At 42.8% G+C, this 16,152-nt stretch overlaps 1 protein-coding gene across 4 annotated transcripts; it reads left to right on the top strand.

Annotated features, from left to right (window-relative positions):
- The first annotated feature begins 5,704 nt into the window (after window positions 1–5,704).
- On the top strand, window positions 5,705–15,796 carry LOC144014550 (espin-like). 4 transcript variants are annotated; one of them, XM_077514562.1, is made up of 6 exons: window positions 5,705–6,112; window positions 6,855–7,000; window positions 10,139–10,519; window positions 13,413–13,495; window positions 13,706–13,726; window positions 14,881–15,796. In XM_077514562.1, exons 2-6 carry the CDS (start codon window positions 6,872–6,874, stop codon window positions 15,026–15,028), a joined length of 762 nt encoding a protein of 253 aa, XP_077370688.1. In that variant the 5' UTR covers window positions 5,705–6,112; window positions 6,855–6,871; the 3' UTR covers window positions 15,029–15,796. The 4 variants fall into 4 exon arrangements, with proteins under 4 accessions (XP_077370688.1, XP_077370689.1, XP_077370687.1 ...); XM_077514563.1 differs by lacking the exon at window positions 5,705–6,112 and adding an exon at window positions 6,443–6,606 and having other exon boundaries at window positions 13,715–13,726; XM_077514561.1 differs by lacking the exon at window positions 5,705–6,112 and adding an exon at window positions 6,443–6,606.
- The last annotated feature ends 356 nt before the right edge of the window (window positions 15,797–16,152 follow it).

The raw sequence follows: 16,152 nt of genomic DNA, 5'->3' as shown, positions 1-16,152 counted from the left end.
CACGTGATATTACATTCAATAATTATATATAAACCGAATCTACCAAATAACAGAATAGACTCCCTACTTTTTGTCCCGTCCCGTTCTTTTATAATTGACAGCAGAAAAATGTAGGTTTGCCAAAATACAGCCATTTCTCCCATGGACTCTGAAACTGTGTTTATTTCCTATAAAATGGGGCAATGATGTCATCTACCGGTGGTTGGGCATCAGTAAAGTTGTTTCCAAGTTTGATATTTACAGTGGAGCATGCTCAGATTCGCCCCCATTTAGCACCGCTCTAAAAAATACAATTGACAAGTATACTCCCCTCCGTGAGCCGGCACCTTAACGTGGTGGAGGGGTTTGCGTGTCGCAATGATCCTAGGAGCTATGTTATCTGGGGCTTTATGCCCCTGGCAGGGTCACCCATGGCAAACAGGTCCTAGGTGAGGGGCCAGACTAAGAACGGCTCAGAAGACCCCTATGATGATAAAAAATTTTGGAGACGCGTTTCCCTCGCCCGGACGCGGGTCACCGGGGCCCCCCTCTGGAGCCAGGCCTGGAGGCGGGGCTCGCTGGCGAGCGCCTGGTGGCCGGGCCTGCACCCATGGGGCCCGGCCGGGCACAGCCCGAAGGGGCAACGTGGGTCCCTCTTCCCACGGGCTCACCACCGGTGGGAGGGGCCAAAGGGGTCGGGTGCAGTGTGGGCTGGGTGGCGGCCAAGGGAGGAGACCTTGGCGGACCGACCCCCGGCTACAGAAGCTGGCTCTTGGGACATGGAATGTCATCTCTGGCAGGGAAGGAGCCCGAGCTGGTGTGCGAGGCCGAGAAGTTCCGACTAGACATAGTCGGACTCGCCTCCACACACGGCTTGGGCTCTGGTACCAGTCCTCTTGAGAGGGGTTGGACTCTCTTCCACTCTGGAGTTGCCCACGGTGTGAGGCGCAGAGCAGGTGTGGGCATACTTATTGCCCCCCGGCTCGGCGCCTGTACGTTGGGGTTTACCCCGGTGGACGAGAGGGTAGCCTCCCTCCGCCTTCGGGTGGGGGGACGGGTCCTGACTGTTGTTTGTGCATATGCACCAAACAGCAGCTCAGAGTACCCACCCCTCTTGGAGTCCGTGGAGGGTGTGCTGGAGAGCGCTCCCTCTGGGGACTCCCTCGTCCTGCTGGGGGACTTCAACGCTCACGTGGGGAATGACAGTGAGACCTGGAGGGGCGTGATTGGGAGGAACGGCCCCCCTGATCGGAACCCGAGCGGTGTTCTGTTATTGGACTTCTGTGCTCGTCACGGTTTGTCCATAACGAACACCATGTTCAAGCATAAGGGTGTCCATATGTGCACTTGGCACCAGGACACCCTAGGCCGCAGTTCGATGATCGACTTTGTAGTCGTGTCATCGGATTTGCGGCCGCATGTTTTGGACACTCGGGTGAAGAGAGGGGCGGAGCTGTCAACTGATCACCACCTGGTGGTGTGTTGGCTCCGATGGTGGGGGAAGATGCCGGTCCGACCTGGCAGACCCAAACGTATTGTGAGGGTTTGCTGGGAACGTCTGGCGGAATCCCCTGTCAGAAAGAGTTTCAATGCCCACCTCCGGCAGAGCTTCTCCCTTGTCTCGGGGGAGGTGGGGGATATTGAGTCCGAATGGACCATGTTCCGCGCCTCCATTGTTGAGGCGGCCGATCGGAGCTGTGGCCGTAAGGTGGTCGGTGCGTCGCGGCGGCAATCTTCGAACCCGCTGGTGGACACCAGCGGTAAAGGATGCCGTCAAGCTGAAGAAGGAGTCCTATCGGGCCTTTTTGGCCTGTCGGACTCCGGAGGCAGCTGACAGGTACCGGATGGCCAAGCGGAACGCGGCTTCGGCGGTTGCTGAGGCAAAAACTCGGACATGGGAGGAGTTCGGTGAGGCCATGGAAAACGACTTCCGGACGGCTTCGAGGAAATTCTGGTCCACCATCCGGCATCTCAGGAGAGGAAAGCAGTGCACCATTAACACTGTGTATAGTGGCGATGGGGTGCTGCTGACCTCGACTCGGGACGTCGTGAAGCGGTGGGGGGGAATACTTCGAAGACCTCCTCAATTCCACCAACACGTCTCCTTTTGAGGAAGCAGAGTCTGGGGACTCTGGGGTGGGCTCTCCTATCTCTGGGGTCGAAGTCACTGAGGTGGTTGGAAAGCTCCTCGGTGGCAGGGCCCGGGGGGTGGATGAGATCCGCCCGGAGTTCCTAAAGACTCTGGATGTTGTGGGGCTGTCGTGGTTGACACGCCTCTACAACATCGCGTGGACATCGGGGACAGTGCCTCTGGATTGGCAGGCCGGGGTGGTGGTCCCCCTTTTTAAGAAGGGGGACCGGAGGGTGTGTTCCAACTACAGAGGGATCACACTCCTCAGCCTCCCTGGTAAGGTCTATTCAGGGGTGCTGGAGAGGAGGGTCCGTCGGGAGGTCGAATCTTGGATCCAGGAGGAGCAGTGTGGTTTTCGTCCTGGCCGTGGAACAGTGGACCAGCTCTACACCCTCCGCAGGATCCTCGAGGGTGCGTGGGAGTTCGCTCAACCAGTCCACATGTGTTTTGTGGATCTGGAGAAGGCGTTCGACCGTGTCCCTCGGGGAGTTCTGTGGGGGGTGCTTCGGGAGTACGGGGTGCCGGGCCCCTTGTTACGGGCTGTTCGGTCCCTGTACGACCGTTGCCAGAGTTTGGTCCGCATTGCCGGCAGTAAGTCGGATTCGTTTCCGGTGAGGGTTGGACTCCGCCAAGGTTGCCCTTTGTCACCGATTCTGTTCATAACTTTTATGGACAGAATTTCTAGGCGCAGCCGAGGAGTGGAGGGGTTCCGGTTTGGTGGCCTCAGCATTGCATCTCTGCTCTTTGCAGATGATGTGGTGCTGTTGGCTTCATCAGGCCGGGACCTTCAGCTCTCACTGGAGCGGTTCGCAGCCGAGTGTGAAGCGGCTGGGATGAGGATCAGCACCTCCAAATCCGAGACCATGGTCCTCAGTCGGAAAAGGGTGGAGTGTCGTCTTCAGGTCGGGGATGAGATCCTGCCCCAAGTGGAGGAGTTCAAGTATCTTGGGGTCTTGTTCACGAGTGAGGGTAGGATGGAGCGGGAGATCGACAGGCGGATCGGTGCAACGTCTGCAGTGATGCGGACTCTGTATCGGTCCGTCGTGGTGAAGAAAGCTGAGCCAAAAGGCAAAGCTCTCGATTTACCGGTCGATCTACATTCCAACCCTCACCTATGGTCACGAGCTGTGGGTCGTGACCGAAAGAACGAGATCCCGGATACAAGCGGCCGAAATGAGTTTCCTCCGCAGGGTGTCCGGGCTCTCCCTTAGAGATAGGGTGAGAAGCTCGGTCATCCGGGAGGGACTCAGAGTCGAGCCGCTGCTCCTCCGCGTTGAGAGGAGCCAGCTGAGGTGGCTCGGGCATCTGGTTCGGATGCCTCCTGGACGCCTCCCTGGGGAGGTGTTCCGGGCATGTCCCACCGGTGGGAGGCCCCGGGGGCGACCCAGGAAACGCTGGAGAGACTATGTCTCTCGGCTGGCCTGGGAACGCCTTGGGATCCCACCGGAGGAGCTGGTTGAAGTGGCTGGGGAGAGGGAAGTCTGGGTTTCCCTCCTGAAGCTGCTGCCCCCGCGACCCGACCCCGGATAAGCGGAAGAAGATGGATGGATGGATGGACAAGTATACTTGTCAAAGGCAGTGAATGAGTTAAAAATATTACTCACCATTTAGCTACACCACATTTTCAACATGTATTACTACTAGGGCTGGGCAATAAATCGAATTAATTTGATACATCGTCATTTAAAAAATATCGAATCGTTGGAAATTTGTGAAATCGTGAAATCGAGTTTGTTTACAATAGCTACCAACTACTTAATTGTGGCATTTAAGCACAAACTATGAATGTTAAGTGTATGTTAAAATGAATCTAGAATCAGTATACATTACTGGTGTCTGAACATTTTGCACAGGAATTATTTTTTGAATAAAGGAAACCTTTAAATAAACATTTGTTGGATGTATTAGGTTAAAATCGATTAAAATCGTAATCGTCCTGAATGACTGCAAAAAATCGAGATTTTCTTTTTTGGCCATATCGCCCAGCCCTAATTACTACACAGAGAAATGAAACAACATGAGCTGGATGAATGAATAACCACAAGCATACAGAAGCATACAGTACAGTGTCGTGTTTATTCTATGATGAATAAAGTTGGCGTTTCTGCACATTGCTGGACGCAATAATCTGGAGATGACGCTTCACTGTTAACTTTTTCGAGTGTTTTAGTTTGGGTCGCTGTGAACACGCAGCTCTCGTCTCGGCCATGTAAAGTACAACCGAAGGAACCGGGCATCATATTGCTTATTCAACTGGGGGTTTATTCAAGTTTCAGCAGCAACCAATTTACAGTGTGACATTTTGTCGTGGAATAAAATTATTGATCGCTGTAAACTAGCGCGTACCCGCTACACACACATATATAGACCTCACTTGCCGCGGTGTCTCCTCCTCCTCGCGCACACAACATACCAATCGGAGTTCACGACGCTACTTTCCAATAACATTTTGTGCCACTCTGCCATTATTCCTCACCGCTGATGTGAAGAGCATTGATCCGGGTTAGTAAGATGTTAGCTTTCGCCTAACGTGGCCAAGTGCCCTCGCCGTCTTTCAGCCTCTATCAAAAAGAGGAACTGAGCTGTGAGCGAGCGGTCTGGCCAAGGAGGCCGCCCCGACCCACCTTTTTGTCGGATAAACGTCTGGTGAGCCTCCCTTGTTCTGCTCTGGGGGGTACCCTGTCTTGAAAAAGTGGTTTTTGAAAATGTAGCGTCCGCTCGCTTGACTGCTCATGAATGAATTGTGGCAAATTACGTCACCGCAGCTACACGAATCTGATTCCAGAAGATAGCGGCTTCTGTACTCATATTACAACCAGAACATTGCAACGTTAATTGATTTCCGAAACAAAATATGGACAATCGGGAACTGTCGGCAACTCTATAATAACTTTCCTCATTGAGGCGCTCCCTTCTCATGTGAGTCGCTGGCTGCGCTGCCCAACCGAGCGTCAAGGAGGAGTATTGATACTCAGAACTACAATATCGGTACGGTACCGTTTTTATTAACATCAATAAATATCTATGTCTCGATATTTTGAACACACCCCTAATTATTAGACTATTTGTGTCCCAACAATTCAAGTCTCAGTGTAGATACTAGCTACACCCTGGTCAATCATCCACGCTTCATACTGATGTTTTGTGTGTTTTATTCTTCCAAACAGTTTTAGACACACAGACACTGAACACCACACCACACCATGAGAACTAAAAGGAATAAAATAAAAAATTATGTCAATAATTGCCATAAAGTACAAAACGTAATAAAGATACATGCTGTTACAACAGCCAAATTTACATTTGATGCAAAATATTTAGCAACATATACATTCCTATTATGGGCACAATGATAGCAAATACTGTCAGTATTAACCAAATATGAAATTAAATCTCTTTTATAAAATAAAGACAAAATCTTTTGGAGTGCAAACCTTGTGTTTACAGCAGATACATAATGTGCTAATGTGTCAATAGCTAAATTTGAGCTGGCTAGCTTAAAAACAGTGTATAAACGAATTAACTTTTACTCAACAAATTAGCGTTTCAAATTACAGGCGTTTAATATAATGCTCTTCAAATACAGAACTTATTTACCGTGTGCGCCCTTGACCAGTTGTAGAATGTTTTTACTGCAATTTTAATTATTCTTGTCGATCGCATTGTTCTCGCTCGTCTTTCCTCCCGCTCTCGTCTCTACTTCCGTACTGAACGGCGCGCGCTGTGTAACTTCCGCCCAGCGAAACAACATTCGGGTTAGGGGAATTCAAAATAAAGTCAATATATTCGCGAATTTAATCGAATAACATTTTACAAATTTATGCGAACATTTACACTCAACTCTCTGTAACGCCCCCTCCTAAGCTATAGCTTTTGTGGCTAGTTCGACCATTGTGGTGACCTCAACAGGGAACAGTTTTACAGGAGGACTATTTTATTTCCACGCACCAATTAGAGACGACCGAGGACATTCAATTTTTTTTAGGTTATTCACTGAATAAGGTGAGGGGTCCATTGACTATTGTTTGTTTTGGACTTATAGTGTCACACTAAAATATGCATGTTTCGATGGTTAAAGCTTAAAAGGAAACATAAACTTCTGTTGTACTTTAGTTGTATTGTCTGTGATGAACATATGTGATCCTATTGAAGTGATAATCATTTGCTGGGGGGTGCATATGAATTTGGTTACTCATTCATTCATTATCTATACTGCATATCTAAAGTGTACTGAGCATGGAGGCAGAGGTGACGTTCAAATGTTTAATAAAACAAAAATGAGAAAACAAGGTGCGAGCTGGGCAACAAAACAATGTGGGCGGAAAAAAAAACAAGCAAGGTGAACCACGGGGGAAATGACAATGAATCGACACAGGCAGAGGGGAGAGAGAGACTATACACACACAACACATGACATAACGAGACACACTTGGGCAAGACACAAGTAGCTGAGGGCACGGATTGATAGGCACACGAGGAAGGGCAGGCAAACACAGGTAGGTGGGCAGGACAATGCTTGATGAGACAAGGGAGACGCACCAGGAAAACAGAACAAAACACTGATCGTGACTAAATAGAGACTTTAAGACAAGAATCAAATTAAACTTAATTTAAATTGAATTTAAGAAATATTGATACCTAGCCCTTAAGAGTCTCTATCTCAGCCATGCTGTTCTTTGTCTTTCCCTGTATTCCATCTTAATTTCTAACCAGCTTCACTATTCTGCATCGTTGTTGTTTTCAGGCACAAAATCTTTCAACATGATGTCCCCCACCAGCGATAACTCAGAATTGCTGGCAGAAATCAAAGCTGGAAAGAGGCTGAAGCCGACACCTCAGAGTAAAGGCCACACCACTGTATTTTCCAACAGTGGACCAACAGGCAACAACGTAAGTCCACAGTATCCACAGTTGCATCACATTTGGCCTCATGACTTGGAATTATAAAGAATGCATTAATTAGCATAATGTGCAGTATATCAATATGGTTTTATTAAAATAAAAAAAACAGTATTTGAGGAATAAGCGGTTCAGAAAATGGATGGATGAATGGTTAACTGTATAGTTGGAAGGCCTGTCAAAACAGTATTTAATCCAACATTTAGTTGTATCACATCCAGTAAAGCTTGAATCGAAGAAAGTGCAATGTGCTGACAGTCTGCTAAGGGACCTTGATGTGCTAACAAAAGTGTCATTCAGTAACTCAAGGCTTAGGCAATGCACAATCCTCTATGACAACATAAAGTTGATCAAATAAAAGGGTTCATTTGGCTGCAGAGGCATACAAAAGCTAGCATAACAAAGATCATTAAAATTGCATCTTCAGAAATAATCAAAAGGAGCATTTAAATACAAAACTGGGAGGCAAAGGACCAATTCCTGTGGCACACCTGAGATAACTGCACAATATCTACACCAGTGTTTTTTAAAAACGTTGTTGGAAATACTATTTCCAGTTTCCTGTTTCCTATGCGCATTCACTGAACTCTTCTTTATTGAAAAATAAAACCTGCGTTGTGTTCTTGTATTCCCCATCTCTATGCAGATTAAGGAAGTGTTCCTTTAGTTTGGCAACACTCCACAAATATATAAAGGCAACACTTGTTTTTACTCCCATTTTTTTACGATATGAACTTAATAGATCTAAAACTTCTTCCACATCCACAATACATATCACAATTTCTCCTAAATATTGTTCACAAACCAGTCTAAATCTGTGACAGTGAGCACTTCTCCTTTGCCAAGATAATCCATCCCACCTCAGAGGTGCACCTCAAGATGCTTCAGAAGTGCTCATTATCACAGATTTAAGACTGGATTTATGGCTTATGAACAATATTTGAGAGAAGTGATGTTGTTTCTGTGGAAGAAGTTTTAGATCTATGAATTCATCTCATAAAAAATCGGAGCAAAAACAAAAGTGTTGCGGTTATATTTTTGTTGAGTATAGATAGCTATTTGTGCTGGAATTGCTCATCTTGGCATTGCAAATCACAGTTAGGACCGTGACTCCGGCTCCCATCAATCAACTACCAAAGGGCACGTTAAAACGAGCACCGCTGTTTTTTTTTTAAGATGGAACCCAGGGGTAGCAAATATAATGAAAACGGTACACGCCCCAGAATTGAACCCTGCGCAACATCATAGGTTATACAAGTGACCATATTGCACATATTAAACTGGTTTTTTTTTGTTTTTTTTTGCTTGACAGAATTAGTATTATGAAGGGATTACAACAATAAAGAAATCACATGAAGTTTACTACTGAGCACACTAAATGATGGCCAAGTAATGTGGCAGTGTTTAAACCATTCTAAAAGCTTGCTTTGATCGTAAAGTACATTTGTATAAGATCCATGAAATATATTTGTATAAGACTAGACGAATTAGGATTGGCTGATACATCATCATCAAACAGAATAAAGGACATAGTAGCTTTACAATAATATCGTAACACAACCCATTTGAATAGGGGTGGGACAAAAAAACGATTCGACCGAACTATCGTTCGTCAAGGGGAGCTAAACGACCGTATCGGTAGCAGACTTGTCAACCGTCACTTGCCTTTGGTGCCGGTTGGGGTGGGTTCGCTTCCCCGCCCAGGAGGCCATGTAAATCTTACAGGATGTAAGATTGAGTGAGTGAGTGAGTGAGTGAGTGAGTGGAAAAAAAATAATAATAAAAAATAATAAAAATAATAAAAATAAAATAATAATAATAATAATAACAATAATAATAATAAACAGTAGCAGAATGCCTTTGGTGCCGGTTGGCGTGGGTTCGCTTCCCCGCCTAGGAGGCCATGTAAAGCTTATAGGATGTAAGATTGTGTGAGTGAGTGGTTAAAAAAAAATAATTAAATAAAAAAATACAAAAAAAGACAGTAGCAGAAGCCCTGCCGTACATCTCGGTATTTCCCATGGCTATCGAGTCCTCTCGGTGCACTTGTATGTCCCAACGTTGGTACTGCGCGCGACCCAAAAGAATAACTCCCGTGACGATCCAATGCATGAATTCAAACTACACAGGTATGTCCCACAGCCAACACACCAGCTAAGCTAAAAGCACACTGCAGGTATCTCATTTCTCAGTTTGTGGCTCCCTGTCAATGTACACAACTAGCATAAGCAGCAGATAGGAGAACTGAGACGTGCCCGCAATTACGTCATCAAACTCCAAATGAACGACATCCCCCCAAAAAAACACAAAAAAAACATGAACAGTTGTGATTCCATGGTCATCATCGTGTTTCAGATTAAAAAAAAAAAAAAAAAAAGATGTCATACATTAACCAAAAATTAATGTGACGGCAAAAGAAAAACAATAATTGTTGATAAAAAGGGAAGGGCACTTTTGGCAATATTTTTGGATATATTAAGTGGTTAAAATGTGCTTGATAGATTTCTTGTTCCATAAGGTGGCTTCATATTTCTTTTGGCTGGACGGTAGGTTTATTTCATGTCTTAAATTTATGTTTCTGAAATACTTCACACTGTGCACATATTCTGTTTAATTGTGTTGGTGCCTGTTTAAAGGTTAAATATTTATATTTCAAATTAAATTATCAGCCTTTTGTTTTTCTGATCCTTATTTTGAATAGAAAAAAAAAACAATTATAACTGTCAATAACGACTAATAAATATTTAAACTGATGCGTTTTTCAGTCATACGCCCAGCCCTTTGTTGCGGACTATTTAAATAATTGATTCAATATATACAAATATAGAAGACGTTTTTGTTGTTGTTTTTTTAACACGTTTGAAGATACTGTAAAAATTTGTGGTGTTTTAAGATTAACGTCTCCAAGCAACACGTCACTATAAGTTTTGAATATTGAAATGAATCATATCGAATTGAAAATTGAATCATTCTCAAACTTAATTGAACCGCATCGAACCGTTCTGTTCTGAAAGATATCGTTTTTCAATCGAATCGCAACCTGTGTATCGAGATACATATCGAATCGGCCTCATGTCAGAGATTCCCACCCCTACATTTGAATTCCATTGTGGTTTTGTATTTCTCCAGGGAAACACAGTTTCTCCACCAGAGACTCGCCTTTGTAGCCCGCCACCACCCAAGACATCATCCCCATTTGGGTCCAATACGTCGGTCTCACCCCAACCCACGACGCCGAGTCCCACTCCAAGTCCACCCAGCTCGGGAACCTTCACGACCATGTCAGCATCCGCAAGTTTCAAGCAGCTGCACTCCAATTCCGCAACCAATGGGTGCAGCGTTGCTGGCCCGGCAGGAACGCAGCCGGGGAGAAAGTCGAGCCTTGCCGATGTGGAGGCGCTCGTACCCACGCACGACGAGCAGGGGAAACCTATCCCCAAATGGAAGAGGCAGATGATGGTGCGAAAGCTTCATGTCAAAGTCCAAGAGGAGGAAGAACGCAAATGCAAGGTAGGCACGACAATTGCCCTTCTTGTCACATTTTTGCTACCCCATTTGTGTTGTAACTGTTGAACTGGATAGCAGAAATTTTAACTGCCGTGTTTTACCTTAGAATAACCAACAGCACAAATGGGAAGTAGCGCCTTTAGAAGTGGGTTTTTGTGACCATGATGTTTGTGTTCATGCATGACGTGGCACTTTTCCAGCTGAATCAGAAATGTTTCCCTACCTTTACTCAACGTCACTGATTCTCAGCTCCGGTCCTCGAGTGCCCATATCCAGCCTGCTTTCCATGTCTCTCTCAGCCAACACACCTAAGGATCGTTATCAGGCTTCATGCAAGTTTGCTGATTGGTTAATCGTTTAAAACACCTGTGTTACTGTGGGAGGCATAGCTTGTGTCCAAATTCACAAGGCTAGGTCCTCCAAAGGCCGAATTTGTCGGCTGCATGACGTCACTCCCGGTGCGACTTGACAGCACGCACGGACTTACATATGAATGGATTGTCAATGTTGCTTGTCGGTACTGCAATGACTGACACTCCATTCGTGTGTATGCGTGTGCGTGTTGTCGAGTCGCGCCGGGACTCGACAACATGCAAGACGTCACGTCTTGCAGCCAACAAATTCGGCCTTCGGAGGACCCAGCCTTATGAATTTGGACACAGACATGGAACAGGCTGGATAGGGGTACTTGAGGACCGAGGTTGAGAACCACTGACCTATCTAATCCTTTTCAAAGTTAGGATTCAATTTGTATGTTGATTTTAGACCCAATGCTCAATACACAATTAAAAAAAACAAAAAAACAAAAAAAGTTTAAAAAAAAAATATATGTACACATAAGCTGATGTTAGCCACGGCTACTACGTAGCATGACTTAAAGCAATGGAGTGCTACTATGTCTATAACATTAAAAATCAAAGACTGGTGCAAAACTTGCCTGTCAAGTAGGAATGTTGCCAAATCTGCATTGTTTCTGAATCCTCAGCTGCCTGAAGTCCTTTGCTCTGCTTCCATGCTAGTCTTATGCCCACTTGTTGGCAATGTTTCCCCCCTGAGTTATATAGTCCATCATAGTTTAAGTAAAGCTCCTGAAGCCAAAGGTAATAGGTCAGAGAAAAGCTGTCAGATGTTTCCTTACAAATAACAGTCTGTCCAGTAATTCTAACAGTTATTGTTCAGGAGTGATATTTTCCCAAAAGCTTATATTTGTTTCGTGCATGACCTTGCCTGAGATCTAGTTTGAATTCTGCTGGTGTTTTGGCATTTCTTCAGGATAATGGTGCATGTTTTGAGTTGAGTGATGTGAAGACTTGGCTCCACTGCCCATCACAGCATCAAAATATTGATGAATGGATTTCACAAGAGTGAGCTGCGATTGGATGCTGGAGTGTTTTGTGGTTTCAGGTTGATACATGAAGATTCAGTGGTGTGATGTCAAGCCCATTCACACTACAGTTCAAGCAATAGTATTCAACAAAACACTAAAAACGAATAAAGGTGCTTTGAAATTATACAATTCATGTGGCTAAATACAAAAACCTAACTTTTTATTCGCATAAAAGTGATGTGGTGAGCAACTCTTAACCGCAACTGATTCAGACCGATCACCAAGCCAGGTTTTTTTTATTATTATTATTTTTATTTTTTTTTTATTTTTTTTTAACTCTTTTATGGTTGGCTGTCAATGTTGCACAAATTATTGGCTTCAGCTGTGATCATTGGAATGAATTTGTAAAATATCCTCAAATGAACATTTGACCATGAATTAAAGGAATTGACAAACCTGCAATGTATGGAGTGATACACCTTCAGGTACTATTATGCATCACCTACTGTATCTTCTTACAGTAATAACTGTATAGGTCTAAATAAATAAATAATCAATAAAATGACAATGATTAACTATTTTGATAATGAAAAACAATAAACAAATTGACAATTAATGATTATTAACTATTTTGATAATGGTCAACTGTTGAGACTTTGTTTTACTTTAAATTGTCCAAATCGTCGGAATTTCAATCTCTCAACAGTAAATATTCTCTAATTTCGCTTATCGTCCACAAAAGCAGACTGATTATATGTTTAATAAAAAATAAGACATTTGCAAACATCGGCCTTAACTTGGGAAAACAATTATCAACAATTTTAACTATTTTTCTGACATGTTAATGCCCAAACTAGTAACTGAATCAGTCAATTTGTTTGCATTTGCTGTGCAGTCAATATAAAATGAATGTCCTTTTTTTATTAAAAAGATGGAAATAAAAAAAAATAAAAATAAAAAACTCAAAATCATTGAAAAATGTACATATATATTCAGTTAAAGTAAAGTGAAATAAAAATCCTATTTATATGGAAATGTTTTGTAATCTAGTTAAATACAGCTAATCTGCACTTAAAGTAATAATTTTACTATACTGGATTTTTTTTTTTTAAGTGTAAACAGGATGTAAGCATAGTTACAAGCTCATTATTAGGTTTGATTGTATTTCGTGTTTTAAATATTAAAAATTGCATTTGTAATCAGTGATTCTTTCGCATACCACGAGAGGGCTTGTGCACCACTAGTGGTATTCAGACTACACTTTGAGAATCGCTCTTCTAGCCTACTGGACACTGACACTGAAATAAGACTTCAGGACCTTAAGAGTGAGATTATCCCATTCTGTTAAAAAGAAAAAAAAATAATTGATCTTGACACATGCCCAAAGATATTGAAATACTCATCCCTCTATCCCGTCATTCATTAGAGCAAGTCTGAAACGACTCAAGTGTCCTCCCGAAAAAGACAACATTGATTGAATGGGCGAAGTAAAACTGCACGCATGCAGGTGGACGATGCAAGGATGTACTCACACAATATTTGTTATTCTGTCTGCCTGTCATTTGTCAGGCTGATGAGGAGGCAGCACGCCTGGCATCGATGCCCGCCTGGAGAAGAGACATGATGGCAAAAAAGAAAATGAATGAAGAGAGGTGACTAACGAAGCTTTGTTGCAAACTATTTAATCATAATAACTTGATAATTAGTAGCTCTATAAATAGGGAAGAATTGTGTCAAACAATGTGGTATGTAATTGACTCTTAAAGGTGCTTTTCATAAAACAGAATGTATAGCCTACTAGTTGTACCATGTAAATTCTTTGTGATATTTACACCCATTCCTCTTGTGCTTATGCCCTCCTGATGTGACAGGGAACAAAAGAGGTAAGAAAAAAAAATCTTCTTCTATACATACACATTGACAGCTCTTCAGATTGCCTGTAAGGCTCAACTGTAAGTGCTTTGGCCAACTAGTAATTAATACACACAATTCGGAATGCTAGCCCTATAAAATAAAACATTTACATGATTTTGCCATTTCAAAATATAGCTGCAATTTGATATAATGTGCAAAATCTGTATACACTACTGTATATGAATATTGTCTCCATTTAATTGCCGTTTCAGTTTAGGCGGCTTGGTGGTGCCATTTCCATTTTTATATACCTGACTCAGTGGGACCGATTGAGGAAATTTATGCGCCACACTTGTGATCATTAGAACGCAAAAAGTAACTACTTGATCCTTAGACACATACATGATATCCTTTAGAACAGGAATGTGAATAAAACACAGAAGTTGGCAACAGGCCAAAGTCAAGTGCACTAATGTTTGGCCAACAAAGTCTTTATACTGAGGAAAGTGATACCACGTTCGATACGTCCTAAAAAACACGATATTCATACTGGTGACAACTATATCTCCTCAATATCCGTCAAATTTAAAACTTTATAAGCGTCTTTTCAAAATTTGCGTGATGACGTCATTCGGCCAGCCAATCAACGCAGTGTGACGCTTTCGCCATCCAACTGCTAGTTCTGGGTGAAAATTTAGGATACTGACCACTTGTCCAACGTATTAATTTACCTTCATGTTAATGATTGAGGGGTTAAACTGTGCCCCATTCTCTAATTGGAGGGTCAAAATATTAGACACAGCAGGACAGTAATACACTAATAGTGCAAGCTGCCCCAAAAAGCATAATCTTTCAATGCCAGTCAAACCTGGGCAAAACTATAGGTGCCAATTTTGAAGTGACACTTGCATTGGGATTAAAAAAAAAAATAGTTTGAATCACTTAAATCTGTGCAGATTTTGAACATTACATTCAGGCTTTAACGTACCACTAGAGGGAGCCCGCGTAGCACTAATGTACACATACCAGACGTCAAGAATGGCAGATTCAGCAATCGAGTTTACATTAATGTATGTATGTTTGTCACTGTTGTGTTGCTAGAAATAGGATAATAGTATGTATAAGTAAAGTAAACAATATGTTTTTAAAACAAATTAATCTTTGTCCTTTTGAACGCATTTAGGAAAGCAGAGGAGGAGGCCAAACAGGCCAAGGAGGTCGAAGAGAAGACCGAGCTGGAACGACTCAGGATCCTGGGTTACGACGAGACCAAGCTTGCCCCTTGGCAACGACAGATCATCCTGAAGAAAGGGGATATAGCCAAACAGTGATCTCGCCTTCCCTCTTTTCCTTCTGTTCCCAAGGCCTTCACTGATTGCTTTTCTCTCCCTTATGTTTGTGTCCTCATCTCCCGATGATATATTGACTTAGTCTCTCGTTGTTCAGACATAGAACCGATGCAGGCGAGGCCTGTTGCTCTCCTTAGTCCCCGTTGAAAGTCTCGTGGAGACAAACTTAAAGCGTTAGTATAGCTTCGCCATGCACAGCTTCACCCAAGACCTTTTCTTTAAACTGCACGTGTCCTTAATTCAGACCTATTTGCTTTACCGTAAATTCAATGTGTTTCAAAGGGGCTGTTTGTTAGCATTGTTACCATGGGAAGGGGTTAAAAGCTGTTTTGTACAGTCCCCACACTTGCTGTTATGTAGCACCATTAACAGCCTCATCAATGAATTGGTCATAGACATTTTGTATAAGGCTCATAGAAGCGTATTCTTTTACAGCCATAGTTGTCATTCTTCCAAGAAAAGAAACATATCTATAATGTCTTGATGCAACCTTATTGTCACATTTTCTGGATGTGAACATAAATTCACGTTATTATTAGCACATTTTTCTAAATCAGCACTGGGAAAATAAACTACATTGATTGTAATTAATTATTTTTTTTATTTCTGTAAAGGCTATGGTGATTATGAATGTTGTGTGCATGTTGCATAATTTGTATCAAGCATGTTGTAATGTGTTAAATACACATAATCAAGGTCCCAGTTATCTAATTACAGTATACAAATATTAAAGCGAGAATAAAAAAAATGCGAGCGAAGTCTTATTTTTACAGCAGGCAGTTTTGTCAACACACACTGGGTATTGCGCAAGTAAATATGGATTATGATAATCATTTTGTAATGCATCTAAAAATATGAATACGTTTTTTTCTGCAGCAAGAAAATGTCATAATATAAAACTGCTGAATATTATAGTATGAGGATGACAAAGTAAATCAAAGCACAGCATATAAGCTATCATTAATATACAGTACAGATATGTATATAAATTTAAAGAGATGTTGGATAACACATTGACAAATTATGTTTACAATAGTTTCATTTTATGAAGCCTGCAGTGCACACATCATCATTTGGAATAATTACTGCAGCTGCCATATGATGAT

The sequence above is a fragment of the Festucalex cinctus genome, chromosome 2 (assembly GCF_051991245.1).
Source record: "Festucalex cinctus isolate MCC-2025b chromosome 2, RoL_Fcin_1.0, whole genome shotgun sequence".
Lineage (NCBI taxonomy): Eukaryota > Metazoa > Chordata > Actinopteri > Syngnathiformes > Syngnathidae > Festucalex > Festucalex cinctus.
This window is presented reverse-complemented; position numbering and strand designations above follow the sequence as displayed.

What these genes read in the sequence shown, in the direction of transcription:
- LOC144014550 (XM_077514562.1), top strand. Translation starts at nt 6,872, where the DNA reads ATGATGTCCCCCACCAGCGATAACTCAGAATTGCTGGCAGAAATCAAA. An exon ending in AGGAAGAACGCAAATGCAAG is followed by an intron (nt 10,520 to 13,412) that starts GTAGGCACGACA and finishes GTCATTTGTCAG; the next exon opens with GCTGATGAGGAGGCAGCACG. An exon ending in AAGAAAATGAATGAAGAGAG is followed by an intron (nt 13,496 to 13,705) that starts GTGACTAACGAA and finishes TATGCCCTCCTG; the next exon opens with ATGTGACAGGGAACAAAAGA.